We start from the raw sequence: 18,744 nt of genomic DNA, 5'->3' as shown, positions 1-18,744 counted from the left end.
CAACAGAGGCCCAGGCTTCGAGGCCTGCCTGCAAAAACGGTGAAAGGTAGGAAAATTATAGAGGTTAGAGAAAAGATTTACAAATTAATTAACTTTTTAAAAAACAATTTGTGTTTTAAAAGCAACTTTTTTTTTTGCTGGAAATCAAGATTTGAAAAGAAACACGCAGAAAGTGGGAAAAAGAAATGAAGAGTTTGGACTCGATGGCGGCCACTCACCTCAACTCAGAAGCATTAGGCCCGCCCACACATGCACCGATTGGTCAACCGTCAGGTCACTGAACTGTAGGATTGGTCAATCGTCACGTCACTCGACTCTAGGATGGCCCGCCCGCACACGTAATGAACCCGCCCCCATGACGCAGCGATTGGTCGACCGTTGGGTCGTTCGACTGTATGATTGGTCAACCTTCACATCACTTGATGCTAATGAGCGGATATTGAGCAGAATTTTGAACGTTTTTTGGATACCGTTGGCACAATTTTTGTCCGACCAAAAAGTAAATACACCTATGAGAGTCCCCTAATGATAAGCTTTCTTTTGATATAACATATGTGTAGGTACGCTCTATAACTTTTGATTGTATAGCCGGACAGAGAGACAGAGAGACATACAGACATACTGTTTTATATATATAGATATGTGTGTGTATGTCTGCATGCATGTATATATGTATGAGTATATATATTTATATGTGTGTGTATATGTATATGTGTGTGTGTGTATGTATATATGTGTGTGGCGAGTATCTCACCTCCTGACTCCCCAAAGCCTTTCTACCATCTACAAGGCACAAGTAAGGAGTGTGATGGAATACTCTCCACTTGCCTGGATGAGTGCAGCTCCAACAACCAGGGAGCTCGACACCATCCAGGACAAAGCAGCCCATTTGATTGGCACCCCATCCACCACCTTAAACATTCACTCCCTCCACCACCGGCGTACCGTGGCTGCAGTGTGTACCATCTACAAGATGCACTGCAGCAACTCGCCAAGGCTTCTTCGGCAGCACCTCCCAAACCCGCGACCTCTTCCACCTAGAAGGACAAGGGCAGCAGATGCATGGGAACACCACCACCTCCAAGTTCCCCTCCAAGTCACACATCGTCCTGACTTAGAAGTATATCGCCGATCCATCATCGTCACTGGGTCAAAATCCTGGAACTCCCTCCCTAACAGCACCGTGGGAGTACCATCACCACACAAACTGCAACATTTCAAGAAGGCGGCTCACCACTACTTTCTCAAGGGCAATTAGGGATGGGCAATAGATGCTCGCCTTACAAGCGACGCCCACATCCCATAAAAACGAATTAAAAAAATGTGTGTGTATGTATATGTGTATATATACTGCAGGGGCACCGGGCATCGCGCAGCTTTAAGAAAGTGTCAGACAGAAATAACTTGTCTCTATTTTTAGCTGCCAGGGCGGGTTATTCATTCTGCAGCGCCGTCCAGAAGTGTGACTGTCTCTTTAAGAGAAACTGACGTCAGGTTGGGTCCGGATATCCTGGCTTTGCAGCGAGTAATTTAATCCTGGAGTGAGATGAGAAGGAGCTGAGAGAGAGAGCTTCCAGCAGGTCGGGAGGCGAGTATCAGTCAATCTCCAGGAGCAGTGATCACCTGGGACCTCCTCCTCCAGCACTATCTGAGCTGTCGGCAGAGACCATGTCTGTGGCAGGGCTGAAGAAGCAATTCCACAAAGCCACCCAGGTAAATACAGGGGCTGTTTGTCTGTCGCTGTCTCTCTGTCCATTGCACCAAAGCAGGTGAGCAGAACAGGAATCCAATCACCATTCCTGACCTTCTGCTTCATTCCCAACACTGTTCTTCTAAAAAAGGGAATGAATTTGCTGCAAAGGGTGAATTCATCCATCTCCGCATTGCGCCGCCTTCACTGAGGTTATTAATACTTGTCAATGTTGTCTCCCAGATTGAGCCGGTGGCTGGATTCCCCGGGAATGTCCAGAGATGTTTGACTTGATATTCAGTTGAGATCTGCGGTGTTTTGTGCTTGAGATGACATTCGGTTCCCGATGCGGTTCCCGGGATGTGTGCAGTGACCGGACACCGGGGGGGTCACTGCGAAAATAATGTATTATTTAGTCCCAGTGTAAAGATCTGATCTGCACCGCAGCATCTTGCCGTCTGGTTTTGACAGCGAGCTCCCACTCCCCCAGTCCGGGTATAAATGTCCCGGGGACGGTGCTAGGGACAGAGGTGAGGTCCAATTATCGTTGGCTTGTTGGAGCAACTTTGTGTGATTTAAAGGTCCTTTCAACAAGACAAGGTTGCTGCTTCTGGTGGCATCAGTTCACATCTCGATTAACAGTGATTAAAATCTCAATGTAACACTCCTAATGTGCGTAAAATGCCATGATAATTAATCTGATGCTCCTGCTTCTAGTAAATTACTTACCAATGCTGTTCTGCAATTACCCCAGATGATCACCAGTTCAGTCTTGGAGTTTCAGTACACCTGCAGTGCCCTGTGTGACAGACCCGAGACTCTCTCAGCATTAACCCTCACCTGCTGTGATCAAATGTTACTGTCTTATTCATGTCCAACACTTTTGAAGGGGTGTCCATGACCACAGCAAATGGGATGCTCACCATAGGATTGGCTGAGGTTCATTTTCTTTATGTATGGCTAGTAGGAATTAGAGGTGACTATGTTATTGTTGATTCGCTGGGCTGGGTAGGGGAGAGATGAGTTAAGCAGCTGGGGAGGGGGTGGGAGCAATGGCAGTCACAAATCTCATCGAGGCAGATATGACACGAGCTTGCAGTTGGAGAAAGGGATGAGAAGGTGGAGAGTGAGTGGGCAGGTAGTCGAGGGACACTGAAAAAAGATGCTGCAGTCGTATCATGAGATCATAAGAACATTATCATGAGGAAGGTCTTTGGCTTCTCTTAATTATCCATCCTGAGAAATCCTATTTCCCGTCTCTTTGGAGGATCTCATTGTTTCTTAAATGATTCCAGGGTTTTTGTCTCCACTACTGTACTGTATCTGGAAGTTTACTCCACGTGCTGATCACTGTGTGAAGATAAATCTCCAGATTTCAGTCCTAAAGTTACCGGTTACTAGCTTGAACCTATGTTCCCTAATTGTACCCCTAGAGTTTAATTAAAAATAATATTCTGGGTTAACTTTCTCAGTAGCCTTGATAATCTTGTATCACTCTAAGATCAGCTCTCCGACATCTCCTTTCCAGGCTGGAAAGCCCAAGTTTTTCCAGCATTTCCTCATAACTCCGACCCCTGACTCTGCGGATCAGACTTGTGACTCTTCTCTGCATTGCCTCCAGTGCCTGAATGACTCAGTGACCAGAACTGCATGCAGTATTGAAGATGCAGTCTGACCAGAGCACTCCTCTGACTATGTATTCGCTTTGTTGATTGCTCTGCTTTGGTTTGGTGTGTTCAGTGTTGAGTCAATGAAACTCTGGTCTTTCAACTTCATTCTTAACTAGTTCAGCACCATTTGTGGAGCGTGCATTGTCTACTTTTCCTTCCTATGTGTGGAATTTTACACTTGTCTGCAATAAGTATCTTCTCCCATAGTTCTGCCCACTTACATATCTTGTCCAACTCATCCTGTAACTTCTGAGCTTTCTTTTCTGATTGCACACTATAAGGGGAGATGTAATCATCTGAAAATTTGACGACTTTGCATTGTTTCTGAAGCCAGGTCATTTATGTAAATTAGAAACAGCATTGAGCCCTGAGGCCCCCCCTTCAGTATGCGCCCCATTCTGATATAACCATTCCAATGGGTATTCCTTGATTCCTACCCTTCAGCAAATTTAAAAAAAAATCAATTCCCAGGGTTTACCTGGATTCCCCTAAGCTTTGAGTTTCATTTATAGCCTTTCATGTGGATCTCTATCAAAAGCCTTTTGGAAGTGGAGGTATGCCACATCATAGGGCTTATGACAGTCCATTTGTATTGTAACTTCCTCAAAGAAGTTGAGGAGGTTGGTCAGGCAGGATATTCCCCTTCTGAATTCATGCTGACTGTTGTTAACTAGGTTATTGTTGTACAGATGATCCATTGATTAATTTACACAGAATGAAAGTAAGACTAATGGGTCTGTAGTTACCTGTGTCTGTACAGTCGCCCTTTTTGAATATAGGCACCACATTAACCTGTTGCCAATCTACTGATACCACCGCCCCCCACTCCCAGTGTCCCAGACTCCCTCATGACTCAGTGTCTCAAAATTCTCTCCCTAGTCTCTCAGTACTCTGGGATGGTTACCATCTATTCCTGGGGAATTCTTTGTTTAGAGCCCATTTAGCCTGTCTAGGACTTCCATTTCATTTATAGTGAAGTCATTGATTATACTTGGAATAGCTTGGTTTGGAATGGATATGTTGCTTATGTCTTCCCTAATGAATATTTTCCTGAGGAGAATTGGCTTGTTCCAATTCCACTGCCATTGGTCAGTAAAAGCTTTGGAAATCAGAAGTGGTGTGTATCGCTTTAAAAACCTATCTTGTCAAGGAAGAACTTGCATGGCGAGTTCCTGATCTCAGGTTCTAAGGGGAAACTAAGAACATCTCCGACTAGTAAAGAATATTGGAGAGACCATCATCATGAGGTCCTCTCATAAAGTTCTCTGTTTTTGGCTACAAAGCAATATGGACAGGGACCTGGGAGCAAGTATCTAGACTGTCCTGGTTGGGGAGCATACACAGCATGGGGAGAATTGAGAGAGGGGGGAAATGTATATTCTGAGTTGATCAGGTAAATGAGTATTTAAATTTGTATTTGTACACTTTTTTGATCATGAGCCTGCAATCTAGCGGAGGCTGATATTTGAGGTTGCTTATTGTATGCTGCTCCCAGCTCCACCCCTATAGGTACAAGAGGTGAAGCAAAATTCAACCTCTATTAACCTCTGAATCCATCCAAACAGGTGGGATGGATATTTAGAAGGTGGGATGGTAGGAAAATACAATGTGTATTTTGGGAAATGAACTGCCCCTGTGTCGTCTGTTAGGACCCGTCCTGTTGGCTGTAGAGTGGAGCACCAGAGTGTCTGAGGCTGTGGAGAGGCTGCTATATGCTGGCTTTCTCGAGGAAATATTTGTGGTAGTTGAAGGCTGAGAATGTGGAAAAGATAAAAGTAGGAAAATGCTACTTTTGTGATGAATTTTTGCACTCAAGTGCTGGAGGAACATATGAACATGAGGAGGCCATTCAGCCCTTCGAGCCTGTTCCACCATTCAATGAGATCATGGTTGATCTGTATCTTAACTCCATTTACCTGCCTTGGTTTTGTAACACTTAATACCCTTGCCTAACAAAATCTATCACTCAGTTTTGACATTTTTCAGTTGACCCCCAGCCTCAACAGCTTTTTGGGGGAGAGAGCTCCAGCGTTCCATTACCCTTTGTGTGAAGAAGTGCTTCCTGACATCACCCCTGAACAGCCTAGCCCTGATTTTAAGGTTATAAAAATAAAAAACATACACGTTTTGAGCATGTCAGAAGTAGTGAAACCTTTTCCCCTAGGTAATGTTTAGCATAGCCAGCTGCTGTTTATAATGCCCAGCCCACGTGTGTTGTCTACTGATTCTATGATTCAATGATTCTACTGTACCACTCTGATAGTCCCATTTTTCACACCACTCATCCTGTAAAGTATATATTATCCAGTTTTTAAAAATGGCATCATGGGCTAAGCTGGTGGTTGCTGGGAGGTTTGCCAGTCCATTGGGGAAGTTTTGCCAACCTAAGTTGAAACAGCCTCTATGATTTAGCTACACCTCATTAATTCTCCCACTTTTTCAAAAACTAAAGTTTATTAGTTTTCAGCAATTGAAATAGTCCAAATAATTTCCAAGGGAAAACAAATGCCCCGATAATAGGGCAAGCAACATAGTTCCTGAAATAGAGAGATCAATGCGTACTGATGTGAGGGAGAAGGAGTTCATTTCTTTGCGATAGACACTTGTAATAATGAAACAACACTAATTCATGATCGAGTAAGAAGCTTTAGCATCAACATATAAAATAACATCAAAGGTGAAGGGTGATTGTAATCATTATAACAATATTAAACACGTACAGCTTTAAAAAAAATTAATTCTCGGATGTGGGCATCGCTGGCAAGGCCGGCATTTATTGCCCATCCCTAATTGCCCTTGAGAAGGTGGTGGTGAGCTGCCTTCTTAAACCGCTGCAGTCCGTGTGGTGAAGGTACTCCCACAGTGCTGTCTGGGATTTTGCCCCAGCGACGATGAAGGAGCAGCCGATATATATCCAAGTCAGGATGGTGTGTGACTTGGAGGGGAACTTGGAGGTGGTGGTGTTCCCGTGCGCCTGCTGCTCTTGCCCTTCTAGGCGGTAGAGGTCACAGGTTTGAGAGGCACTGTCAAAGAAACCTTGGCGAGTTGCTGCAGTGCATCTTGTAGATGGTACACGCTGCAGTCACGGTGCGCCAGTGGTGGAGGAAGTGAATGTTTAAGCTGAGGAGGGATCATCAGCAGAATAATACAAGAGCAACAACAAGTCCTCAAAACTTTAAAAAAAATGCTTTTATAAAAGATAATTATAGTTTCTATTTGGCATTTTACACAAATAAAGAGAACACGTATCTAGTGCTTTATATCATACAATCAAGAAAACATCACAACAGTTCTGTACAAACAAAACTCAGACATGTGTGGTATGCGGGTGTTTTTGTGTATACACTAGTTGGGGCACAGTTTGTGTGCTGTGTCTGAAGGTTTCACTCGGATATTTTTGGAAGAAGCAGATGAAAGAGGTTTATTTGCATACTCGGCTGGTTGCTACAATAGCTGTGTTCACAGTGGGCCTGAACTGGTATTTATCATCATCAGAGGTGACCATTCGCGTCCTCAGTGTTGGTGTCCTTTCTGACATCTGGCAGGACTGTAAGATCTTAATGATCTCTGAGTTCTTGGACAAGACACCAATAGGCAGCAGCCAGTATGTTTGAGCAATAGATCAAGATTTATTAAGCATACAGCATAATATACTTAATATTGGGCGATAGTTTTAATGAGTAACTCGCAGCCCTTGGTCTCTGGAACCTCTCGGACACAGATGACGTCGTCTTAAGTCTGTTCCTTAGTCCTCGCAGTACATCTTTGAGTATCGAGGTTTTAACCCTTTTCTTATCAAAAGTTCATTTGGCCACTGTCCATATATGACCTTTAACAAAATTACCTTTTTTAATTGGTTCTAATAGTCAAAATACCATTGTCACTCAGACTAAGGTAGCACCCCGCCTTTCCAATATTTTTCCACGAACTTTACCATGTTCAGTGTTATCTTGTTTATAGTTTTTCACCCCATTGGAATTTACTTTTATCTCTTTCATTTCTAGCTTCCCTGGTACAAGGCCTTTATACCAATGGCCCATATCAGCGCTGTTTTACTAGTCTTGAGGTATCCAGACTGTCTCACTTTAATCTACCAGATAAATACCTTATCTCCATGATCTCTCTCATTTTATGTCCTTATACTAATTATTCTTTAAATATTGTTGCAATTAGTTTTATTAAGCGAAATCTAAGTTCTACTTAGCATCATAGTAAGTTATTTAATGATTTGACCTTCACTAGCAGTCTGTGACTGTTTGTTATCAAAGCTTAGTCAAAACTGCTTTTGACCGTCCTTTGCAGCTGCATTTTGAACAAGTCTTAGTTACTCAGGAGTAATTATGGGTAATATTATTTGGTCAATGGCTACACTTGAAGTTATACATACATGATTCTCGTCTGCTAAATATCAGCCTTTCGTTCAGGACTCTGAGGGAAAGATGCTAATTCCATAGTGTATATGTGTGTGTGTGTGTGTGCGTACGGACAAAGGAGGTAAGTGAGCAATCCCATAGTAAAAATGTATAGCAGGAGAATATGCTGTGTATTTAAACACTAGGAGTAAGTTACTCACCTACAAAAACTCGCCATGCAGGAATATCATTCAAGGGCAGGGAAAGAAAAAGATCTTAAAAGCAGTCTTGCCCTCGGAAAATCTAGTGCACTCTACCAACTTGAACAATGCGTTAAGCAATGGGATATGGTGGTGGGTGCTCCAAGTGCAGTATTATGGCTTTACATGTAAACTTCTGGACTTGGATAGGTTAATTATGCCGTATGGGGAGAGAGTGTGCACCCTGTATCAAGCAAAGAAAAATTCACAGGCAACTCTTAAATATGGTGCTGGTTTAAAGTTAAATACCAGCTGACCCAAAATAAAAAGGGCTGCTTTATTTTTTAATTAAGTTGATACGTCGTCTCTATGATTTTTGGTTGTTTGAAAAATGTTGCATCAGCAGTCATTTCTGTTTTGATGTTTTCAGTATCTAAACTATTTTCATGTTTTCAGTATCTAAACTATTTTCAATGTCAACCCTGTATGTTGTTTCACAGTCCAGCTGAAACCAGACAGCGTTTTAAAATATTGATAAGACGGACACAAACTGCTTTACAGAATGGCTGACTATATTTCAGGAACTCTGTGCAAAGATGTGAAATTCTTGGAGGAGAATGTCACACCCTCCACTCAGCAGCCCAACTAACATCATCGCTCAGTGTCACCTCTTATAACTAGTGTAAAGCTGTTACCTCCTTGTCTAATTTAGATTTTTGCCAAATATTGATTTGAATGTTGATTTAAAAACCATTCCTGCCAATGAGCCATATTTCTTTCATCAATCAACCTTTTGCCATATTTTGGACATAAGCTTCACTGCTAAATGTAAAATGCATAATTATTTAAAGTAGCATCATAGATAATGAGAAGTGTAGAGGAACAAAGGGACCTTGGAGTGCATGTCCACAGATCCTTGAAGGTAGCAGGTCAGGTAGATAAGGTGGTTAGGAAGGCATACGGGATACTTTCCTTTATTAGCTGAGGCATAGAATATAAGAGCAAGGAGGTTATGCTTGAACTGTATAAAACACTAATATAAAAACAGAAAATGCTGGAAATACTCAGCAGGTCAGGCAGCATCTGTGAAGAGAGAAACAGAATTAACATTTCAGGTCGATGACATTTCGTCAGAACTGGATAAAAGCAGAAAATGGAACAGATTTTTAAGCAAGTGTAGTGGCTGGGAAATGGGGGAGGGGATGAAAGAACAAAAGGGAAGGCCTGTGATAGACTGGGAGGCAGGAGAGATTAAGAAACATTGAGAGACATTAAGAGATATTCAAGGCAAAAGGGGATGGTAATGGGACAGGTTAAGAAACAAAGGATGGCTCTAGATGAAGTGTAAATTGTGCTGGCAGAATGGAAGACAGCTGCCCTGTGGGAGAGAAGAACAGAACAAAAGTGTGGATAAAATATATATATATGTTATGATCTGAAATTGTTGAACTTGATGTTGAGTCCAGAAGGCTGTAAAGTGCCTAATCGAAAGATGAGGTGCTGTTCCTCGAGCTTACGCTGAGCTTCAGTGGAACAATGTAAGAAGCCGAGGGCGGTGAGGTGGGAGTGGAGCGGTGAATTAAAGTGACAGGCGACCGGAAGCTCGGGGTCCCCCTTACGGACTGAACGGAGGTGTTCCGCAAAGCAGTCACCCAATCTGCATTTGGTCTCCCCAATGTAGAGGAGACCACATTGTGAGCAGCGAATACAGTATACTAAATTGCAAGAAGTACAAGTAAATCGCTGTTTCACCTGGAAGGGGTGTTTAGGGCCCTGGACAGTGGGAAGCGGGGAGGTATAAGGGCAGGTGTTGCATCTCCTGCGCTTGCACGGGAAGGTGCCGGGTGAAGGGGAAGGGGTGCTGGGGGTGATAGAGGAGTGGACTAGGGTGTCGCAGAGGGAGCGGTCCCTACGGAATGCTGAAAGGGGAGGTGAGGGGAAGATGTGTTTGGTGGTAGGATCACGCTGGAGGTTGCGGAAATGGCGGAGGATGATACATTGAATGTGGAGGCTGGTGGGGTGAAAGGTGAGGACAAGGGGAACTCTATCGTGGTTCCAGGAGGGAGGGGCAGAGGTGAGGGCAGAAGTGCAGGAGATAGAACGGACACGGTTAAGGGCCATGTCAACCACAGTGGAGGGAAATCCTTGGTTGAGGAATAAGGAAGACATGTCGGAAGCACTGGTGTGGAAGGTGGCATCGTCGGAGCAGATGCGGTGGAGACGGAGAAACTGGGAGAATGGAATAGAGTCCTTACAGGAAGCGGGGTGGCAGGAAGTGTAGTCCAGGTAGCTGTGGGAGTCAGTGGGCTTGTAGTGAATGTTGGTCAATAACCTATCCCCAGAGATGGCGACGGAGAAGTCGAGGAAGGGAAGGGAAGAGTCGGAGATGTGAAGGTGAGGGAAGGGTGGAAATTGGAAGCAAAGTGAATGAAATTATCTAGTTCAGAACTATAATATAAAACACTAGTTAGGCCACAGCTAGAGTACTGCGTACAGTTCTGCTCACCACATTACAGGGAATATGTGATTGCATTAGAGAGGGTACAGAGGAGATTTACCAGGATGTTGCCTGGACTGGAGAATTATAGCTGTGAGGAAAGATTGGATAGGCTGGGGTTGTTTTCTTTGCAGCAGAGGAGGCTGAAGGGAGACTTGATTGAGGTGTATAAAATTATGAGGGGCCTAGATAGAGTGGATAGGAAGGACCTATTTCCCTTCGCAGAGAGGTCAATAATCAGGGGGCATAGATTTAAAATAATTGGTAGAAGGATTAGAGGGGAGTTGAGAAGAATGATTTTCACCCAGAGGGTGGTGAGGGTCTGGAACTCACTGCCTGAAAGGGTGGTAGAGGCAGAAACCCTCATCACATCTAAAAAGTATTTGGATATGCACTTGAAGCGCTGTAGCCTACAAGGCTAATGGACCAAGAGTTGGAAAGTGGGATTAGGCTGGATAGCTTATTTTCAGCTGGCAGAAACATGATGGGCCAAATGGCCTCCTTGTGTGCTGTGAATTTCTATGATTCTATGATATTATTATAGTTATTTAGTGTGAACTGTAATAGCACCAGGAATGGTAAATCCATAAACCATGTACGGGATATCAGTGAAAGGGCATCAAATGATTCCTCAATCCCTTTACTTCAATTCTCTATCAGGGAATTGGATTGGAGAATTACCATCCATATCCAAGCTATCTAAGATGTCTAAAATTTAACTCTACTTTGATTTGAACAATCTTACATTAGAGTTCAAAGTATACTAACAGAGGGAACACAGTAACTCCTTACTGCGAGAGTCATCAAAAATGAAGTCAGATACAGAGAAGCATCAACAATACATCTTTATTAACATGTTTATGATTGCAGTTAATGATGCCACAAGGTTAAGCATTAAGCAGTACATTTAAATACTTTATTATTATCTAGCAGTACAAACATAGCTGAAGTAAATCACAGTGTTTCCACATTAGCTGGGTTTTTCTTTGACAGTATAACGGATTATACTTAGTGCCAGGATCACTTTATGGTTAGCAAAGTAACATTAATATTTACGGTTTGTGTTGTTAACAGGTTAACTGCTTTGTAATACAACTTGGTCTTTTTGGGTTAGATGAGCTTGTGATAGAGGCAGGTGGTTCCATCTCCCTCTGGAACGCCTATGATGGGTTATCATACATGGTTGATGTCTTCATGTAATAGCTCATCTGACTTTGTACGCTATGTTGTCTTTCTGTGCTGTTGTTAATTTTCTATCTTTATCTGTTCTCAGGCTTGAATTATTATATAACAGTATGATACAGTTTACAAGTTTGCTTCTGTCTGATTAAACACTTTGGGGGTTATTTTGGTGAAAGGATGAAAACCGGTGCTAAATGGGTGCTGTGCTAATAAGACATGCCTGTTTGAAAGTCTGGTTTTAGCACACAATTTTGGTCCTAATTGCTGATTACCATAATTTGAACTTGCCTGGAGGTGCTAAACCAGAAACCTGCAGGTTTAGCACTCAAGTGCGGATTAGACGCAATTTTAGTGAAGCAGTACATGTGGGCTCCACGCACCCACTTCCACTGAAGGTGTGGAGCGGGCTGGCTGATACACAGCAGCAGGTTTCAGGATGGATCAGGGGCCAAGTGAAAGGGCGCACAGGTCCTCGGATGCGGCACTGGAGGTCCTGGTGGAGAATGTCTGGAGGAGGAGGGATATCGTATATCCGTGGAGGGAAGGACGCCACCTCGTCCTCCTGTCTATTGCTCCTGCAGCAGCTGGTGCTGCTCTGCCTGGCCTCCTCTCCTCCTCTCATTCTTCCTGCAGATCAATGGGGACCACCTAGCAAGATGCCCATGACCAAGCCTTCCCTTTCTCCTGGTGACTCCGACAGGGTGTCCAATAAGTTAGAGTAGCACAGCACTTACTCTTTTTAGGTGAAATCCTCAGAGAATTTCCAGTATAAATGTTGATAGTGTTGGTGAAGTCTTGACAAAGTGTCCCAGAAAGTCTCCCGATACGTTTCAAAAGTCCTCTTCAAACCTCCAGCAGCAAGTGAACAGTAAAAGGTGATGCACTTTTAAATACCGCTCAATTCTCAGCAATGACTTGTTTACTCATGTTCAGCTGGTTGCTGTTAGGAGAGGTCGCTAAATGAAGCCTTTTCCACCAAAATGGTGTGCAGCCTCTTTAGTGAGCACTCGCAGGCAAATTTCAGCCCCTTAACAATCCTCTGGGCGGCCGTTACTAGCGCAAGCTTCAATACCTTTACCAAGATGACGCTTTGCGCTAAACGGGGACTAAACCAGCGTTGCAGCTTAAGACCCCATCTTGGCCACCTTTTAGCCCCAAATTGCCCACTTCACCCTACTAACCTTCCAATTTTCGCTTTTAAACTTTTGTTGGCTTAGAAGTTCTGCTTTTTAAACTCTTACAATTTCCCAAGTTTTCTGATTCTTTTTGAAACCAACTCGTTTTGGTGTCTAATGCGCAGTCTCTTATACACTGAATATTAGCCCACTGTTTCCACCCATTTCATTATTTGACCATCCAAGATGACCCATTCTATCACAATTAAATTTAAGGTGTCATTAAGTTTTTACACAAAACTATTAAACTGTTATTTCTTCCAAATCCTTTCAGTGAAATTGTGCGACAATCACTGTCTGACTTCAACAACCCCACCTTGAACAACATACCTGTGATTCACCATCGTCAATGACACAATATATCTGGCTCCTCCATCTCCTAGCTGGGTGGGCCTGCCCTCTCCTGGTTCCAGTCTTATCTATCCAGCTGTAGCCAGAGAATCACCTGCAATGGCTTCTCTTCCCGCTCCTGCATGGTTACCTCTGGAATCCCCAAAGAATCTATCCTTGGTCCCCTCCTATTTCTCATCTACATGCTGCCCCTCGGCGACATCATCTGAAAACACAACATCAGCTTCCACATGTACGCTGATGACACGCAGCTCTACCTCACCATCAGCTCTCTCGACCCCTCTACTGTTTCTGATTTGTCAGACTGCTTGTCTGGCATCCAGTCCTGGATGAGCAGAAATTTCCTCCAACTAAATATTGGGAAGACGGAAGCCATTGTCTTCGGTCCCTGCCACAAACTCTGTTCCCTAGCCACTGACTCCATCCCTCTCTCTGACAACTGTCTGAGGCTGAACCAGACCGTTCGCAACCTTGGTGTCCTATTGGACCTTGAGATAAACTTCCGACCACATATCCGCTCCATCACGAAGACCGCCTACTTCCACCTCCATAATATCGCCCGTCTCTGCCCCTGCTTCAGCCCATCTGCTGCTGAAACCTTCATCCAAGCCTTTGTTGCCTCCGAGACTTGATTATTCCAATGCTCCCCTGGCCGGTCTCTCATCTTCCACCCTCCATAAACTTGAACTCATCCAAAACTCTGCTGCCCGTGTCCTAACTCGCACTAAGTCCCATTCACCCATCACCCCCTGTGCTCGCGGTCCGGCGACGCTTCGATTCAAAAATTCTCATCCTTGTTTTAAAATCCTCCATGGCCTCACTCCTCCCGATCTCTGTAACCTTCTCCAGTCCTACAACCCTCTGCGATCTCTGCACTCCCCCAATTCTGGCCTCTTGTACATCCCCTTTTTTAATCGCTCCACCATTGATAGCCGTGCCTTCAGCTGCCTCAACCCTAAGCTTTGGAATTCCCTCCCTTAGCCTCTCCACCTTTCTACCTCTCTCTCCTTTAAGAAGTTCCTTAAAACCTACCGAGCTTTTGGTCACCTGTCCAAAATCTCCTTATGTGTCTTGGTGTCAAATTTAGTTTGTTAACGCTCCTGTGAACCGCATTGGGGTGTTTTACTACGTTAAAGGCGTTATATAAATGCAAGTTGTTGTTGTTTATTCAAAGTTTTTTGTGACTGTAAGGGTGTATTATGATATAGAATATGAGGATGATGGTGACCCACTAATATTTTAATCTTATTTGGTTTATAGTGAACAAGTTACAATCAGACCTGTGGAACAAATTCCACAAGAATGCTCTGCTCTGTGCTTCACTTGCTCTCGAGTTTGTAATCCAATTGTTCGAGATGACTTGGGGGGGAAAAAAAGCAAAGATGCTAAATTTTATATATTGTTGGCTAAAAATGGTATTTAGAATTCTGCAGTCAGCAGCATCACAAAGTTGTTGGGCATTCACATATCGTAGTGATGTCAGGAGACTGCAGACCCAGTGACATCACCTGGTCTTAGGGTTACTGTTCTGTAATACCTTTCAATTGAATATCTTTTGACTGATTGAATACTTCTTCTTAAACTGCGCTGTTTCGTTTTCTAAGCCTTCAAACTATCCCAAAAAATCACAGAGTTTACCTCCTGGGTGATATTAGTCATGCTCCTTTGTCTAGTTCTGCATCCCTCACAGCTGATAGGATTCAGGATTTTTAAATTCACCCTTTGACTTTCCTCCAATTGCAGCAATTGACCTGTCTAGATGAAGTCTCTAAATTCTTTCTGTCACACCCGTCGCATTTTCTGCACCTGTGTAGGTAATTTTCAGACTGTCTGGGGCAGCAAACCACTGTGGAAGGGGGAGGGGAGGGGTGGCAGCAACCTTTCTGAAGACTGTTGTTTACAATTTCTCCCCCATCCCCATGCTCTTTACACGGTTATTTTCCCTTGCAGCGATGCTGTCATGCATTACTTCAGCTCCTTCCCTTAACCTTGATCAGTGGTTTACCCCATGATGCCTCCCCAAGCCCACTAATACCCTCGAGTGTGCGAATGTGGGTTGGTGCCTGTTCAAGTCATGTGGGTGATGCAGATTGTTGAGGTTTTGCGTGATGCACTGGCAGTATATTCATCTTCCCCCGGGACTGTGTGGCATTTTATTTTTAAAGGCCAAGGAAAATCACATGGACATTGTTATGCAGTGTTGTTGCTGTGTTTCTCTCTCTCTCTCTCTCACTATCTCTCTCTCTCTCTCTCTCTCTCTATCACTCTCTCTCTCTCTATCTCTCAATTTTCAATTCAATTCAAATTGCTTTATTGGCATGACAAGATACATCTTATGTTGCCAAAGCACAGAAATACATGTATGATTGACCACATAAACACCGATCTAGACATACAATGTATAGACAAGTATACCCATGTATACATAGATATATACACATATAATATGCATATAATCTTTTCTTAGATTTAATGTGTCACTGGTTATCCCTCTGCTTGTGGCAAGCTGTAACATAGTTTGCCGCTATAGTTACACATTTTCTCTGTTCCCCCAATAGATATGGGAGTTTTTGGAGGTCATTCAAATTTTTGAATTCAGGGCATATTTTTGTGAATTTTGGGTAGAAATTCTCCCTCATGTCCTGATAGTTTGCGCAAGTTGTGAGGAAGTGCATCTCTGTCTCCACCACTCCCTGACTGCAGTGAGAGCATATCCTGTCCTCTCTTGGCAGCCGGGTCTGCCTGTGTCTGCCTTTTTCGAGGGCCAGGCTATGTCTCTCTCTCTCTCTCTCTCTCTCTCTCTCTCTATCACTCTCTCTCTATCACTCTCTCCCTCTCTGTCACTCTCTCTCTCACTCACACTCACTCACTCTCACTATCACTTTATAGTTTCCGCAAGTTGTGAGGAAGTGCATCTCTGTCTCCACCACTCCCTGACTGCAGTGAGAGCATATCCTGTCCTCTCTTGGCAGCCAGGTCTGCCTGTGTCTGCCTTTTTCGATGGCCAGGCTATGTCTCTCTCTCTCTCTCTCTATCACTCTCTCTCTCTCTCTATCACTCTCCCTCTGTATCACTCTCTCTCTCACTCACTCAATCTCTCTCACTATCACTTTATCTCTCTCTCTCACTATCTCTCTCTCTCACTATCTCTCTCTCTCACTCTCTCTCTCTATCTCTCTATCACACTCTCTCCCTCCCTCTCTCCCTCCCTCTCCCCCTCCCTCTCCCCCTCCCTCTCCCCCTCCCTCTCTCCCTCTCTCCCCCTCTCTCTCCCCCTCTCTCCCTCTCTCTCTCCCTCTCTCTCTCCCTCTCTCTCTCCCTCTCTCTCCCTCACTCTCTCACTCACTCACTCTCTCTCTCTCTATCTCACTCTCTCTATCTCACTCTCTCTCTCTCTCTATCTCTCTATCACTCTCTCTATCACTCTCTCTATTACTCACTCTACCACTCTCGCTCTCTCTATCACTCGCTCTCTCTCTATCACTCGCTCTCTCTCTATCACTCGCTCTCTCTCTATCACTCACTCTACCACTCTCGCTCTCTCTATCACTCGCTCTCTCTATCACTCGCTCTCTCTATCACTTGCTCTCTCTATCAATTCAATTCAAATCGCTTTATTGGCATGATAAGCTACATCTTATGTTGCCAAAGCATCGAAAAACATTTATGGTTGAACACATAAACGCAGATCTATTCATACAGTGTATAAACAGATATATCCCTGAGTGTATAAATATACATTCGTATAATTTGTATATACTCTTTTCTTAGGTTTACTGGTTGTCCCTCTGTTTATGGCAAGCTGTAACATAGTGTGCCGCTAAGGTTACACAGTTTCTCTGTTCCCCTAGTAGGTATGGGAGTTTTTGGTCGTCATTCAAATTTCTGAATTCAGGGCATATTTGTGAGAATTTTTGGTAGAAATTCTCCCTGATGCCCTGATATTTTCCACAAGCTGTGAGGAAGTGCATCTCTGTCTCCACCGCTCCCTGACTGCAGTGAGAGCATATCCTGTCCTCTCTTGGCAGCCGGGTCTGTCTGTGTCTGCCTTTTTCGATCGCCAGGCTATGTTCACTAAGTCTGTACCTTGTCAAGGTTTTTCTCAGTTTGCTATCCTTTACCATGGTCAGGTATTCAGCCATGTTGTATTGTCTGTTTAGGGCCAAGTAGCAATTGAGTTTGTTTTGGGTTTTTGTTGTTTCTGCCCAATATGACAGGTATTTTTCTATCACTCTCTCTCTATCACTGTCTCTCTATCACTCACGCTATCTCTCTCTCTCACTCTCTCTCTCACTCTCTATCACTCTCTCTCTCTATCACTCTCTCTCTCTATCACTCTCTCTCTCTATCACTCTCTCTCTATCACTCTCTCTCTATCACTCTCTCTCTATCACTCTCTCTCTATCACTCTCTCTCTATCACTCTCTCTCTATCACTCTCTCTCTATCACTCTCTCTCTCTCTATCACTCTCTCTCTATCACTCTCTCTCTATCACTCTCTATCACTCACGCTATCTCTCTCTCTATCTCTCTCTCTATCACTCTCTATCACTCTCTCTCTATCACTCTCTCTAGCACTCTATCACTCTCTCTCTGTCACTCTCTCTGTCACTCTCTCTGTCACTCTCTCTGTCACTCACTCTCTCCCTGTCACTCTCTCCCTCTCTGTCACTCTCTCCCTCTCTGTCACTCTCTCTCTCTCTACACCGCTCTCTATCACTCTCTCTATCTCTTACTCTCGCTCTCTGTCACTCGCTCTCTGTCACTCGCTCTCTGTCACTCGCTCTATCTCTCTCTCTGTCACTCTCTGTCACTCACTCTCTCTGTCACTCTCTGTCACTCTCTGTCACTCTCTCTGTCACTCTCTCTGTCACTCACTCTCTCCCTGTCACTCTCTCCCTCTCTGTCACTCTCTCCCTCTCTGTCACTCTCTCTCTCTCTACACCGCTCTCTATCACTCTCTCTATCTCTTACTCTCGCTCTCTGTCACTCGCTCTCTGTCACTCGCTCTCTGTCACTCGCTCTATCTCTCTCTCTGTCACTCTCTGTCACTCACTCTCTCTGTCACTCTCTGTCACTCTCTGTCACTCTCTCTGTCACTCTCTCTGCATCTCTCTCTGTCACTCTCTCTGCATCTCTCTCTGCATCTCTCTCTGCATCTCTCTCTGTATCTCTCTCTGTAGTTCAGTTCAGTTCAGTTCAAATGCTTTATTGGCATGAAAGTTTACAGAGAACCATATTGCCAAAGCTTACATAGCAAAAAGGTACAGTTTTCCAACATTCTGTAGGTGTCAATCGATTTGACATTTGTTGGGTATATACAATATTACTTTTAAACAATATTAATTTTAAACAGTCTTTCTACTTCATTTGGTACGTTCAATATTAATTTCAAACAGTCTTACTTTTAAACAGTCCTCAGGTTGTGACATGTTGTTACATATTTAGCCCCAAGGTATGGTCTGTCTCCTTCTCCTAGGACTAATCTCAATTTTGACAGATCATCCAATTCCTTGAAATCTGGGGTTGTTTGGCTTAGCTTGTTGAATAATATGTTTCTTGATGTGTTGAATTTTTCGCATTTTAGGAGGAAATGCATTTCTGTTTCAACCTCGCCAGCCAGACAT

General features: G+C 43.8%; 1 protein-coding gene across 2 annotated transcripts in view; it reads left to right on the top strand.

Moving 5' to 3' along the window:
• Window positions 1–1,493: 1,493 nt before the first annotated feature.
• Window positions 1,494–18,744, top strand: part of sh3gl2b (SH3 domain containing GRB2 like 2b, endophilin A1) — a 234,633-nt gene continuing 217,382 nt past the window's right edge. For both annotated transcript variants that reach the window (XM_085991644.1, XM_085991636.1), the window contains exon 1: window positions 1,494–1,713. In XM_085991644.1, the coding sequence (XP_085847770.1) occupies window positions 1,669–1,713 (45 nt within the window). In that variant the 5' untranslated portion in view covers window positions 1,494–1,668. The remainder of the gene's footprint in view (window positions 1,714–18,744) is intronic.

The sequence above is a fragment of the Somniosus microcephalus genome, chromosome 1 (assembly GCF_052327205.1).
Source record: "Somniosus microcephalus isolate GS21.2 chromosome 1, FLI_Smic_1.0, whole genome shotgun sequence".
NCBI lineage: Eukaryota > Metazoa > Chordata > Chondrichthyes > Squaliformes > Somniosidae > Somniosus > Somniosus microcephalus.
This window is presented reverse-complemented; position numbering and strand designations above follow the sequence as displayed.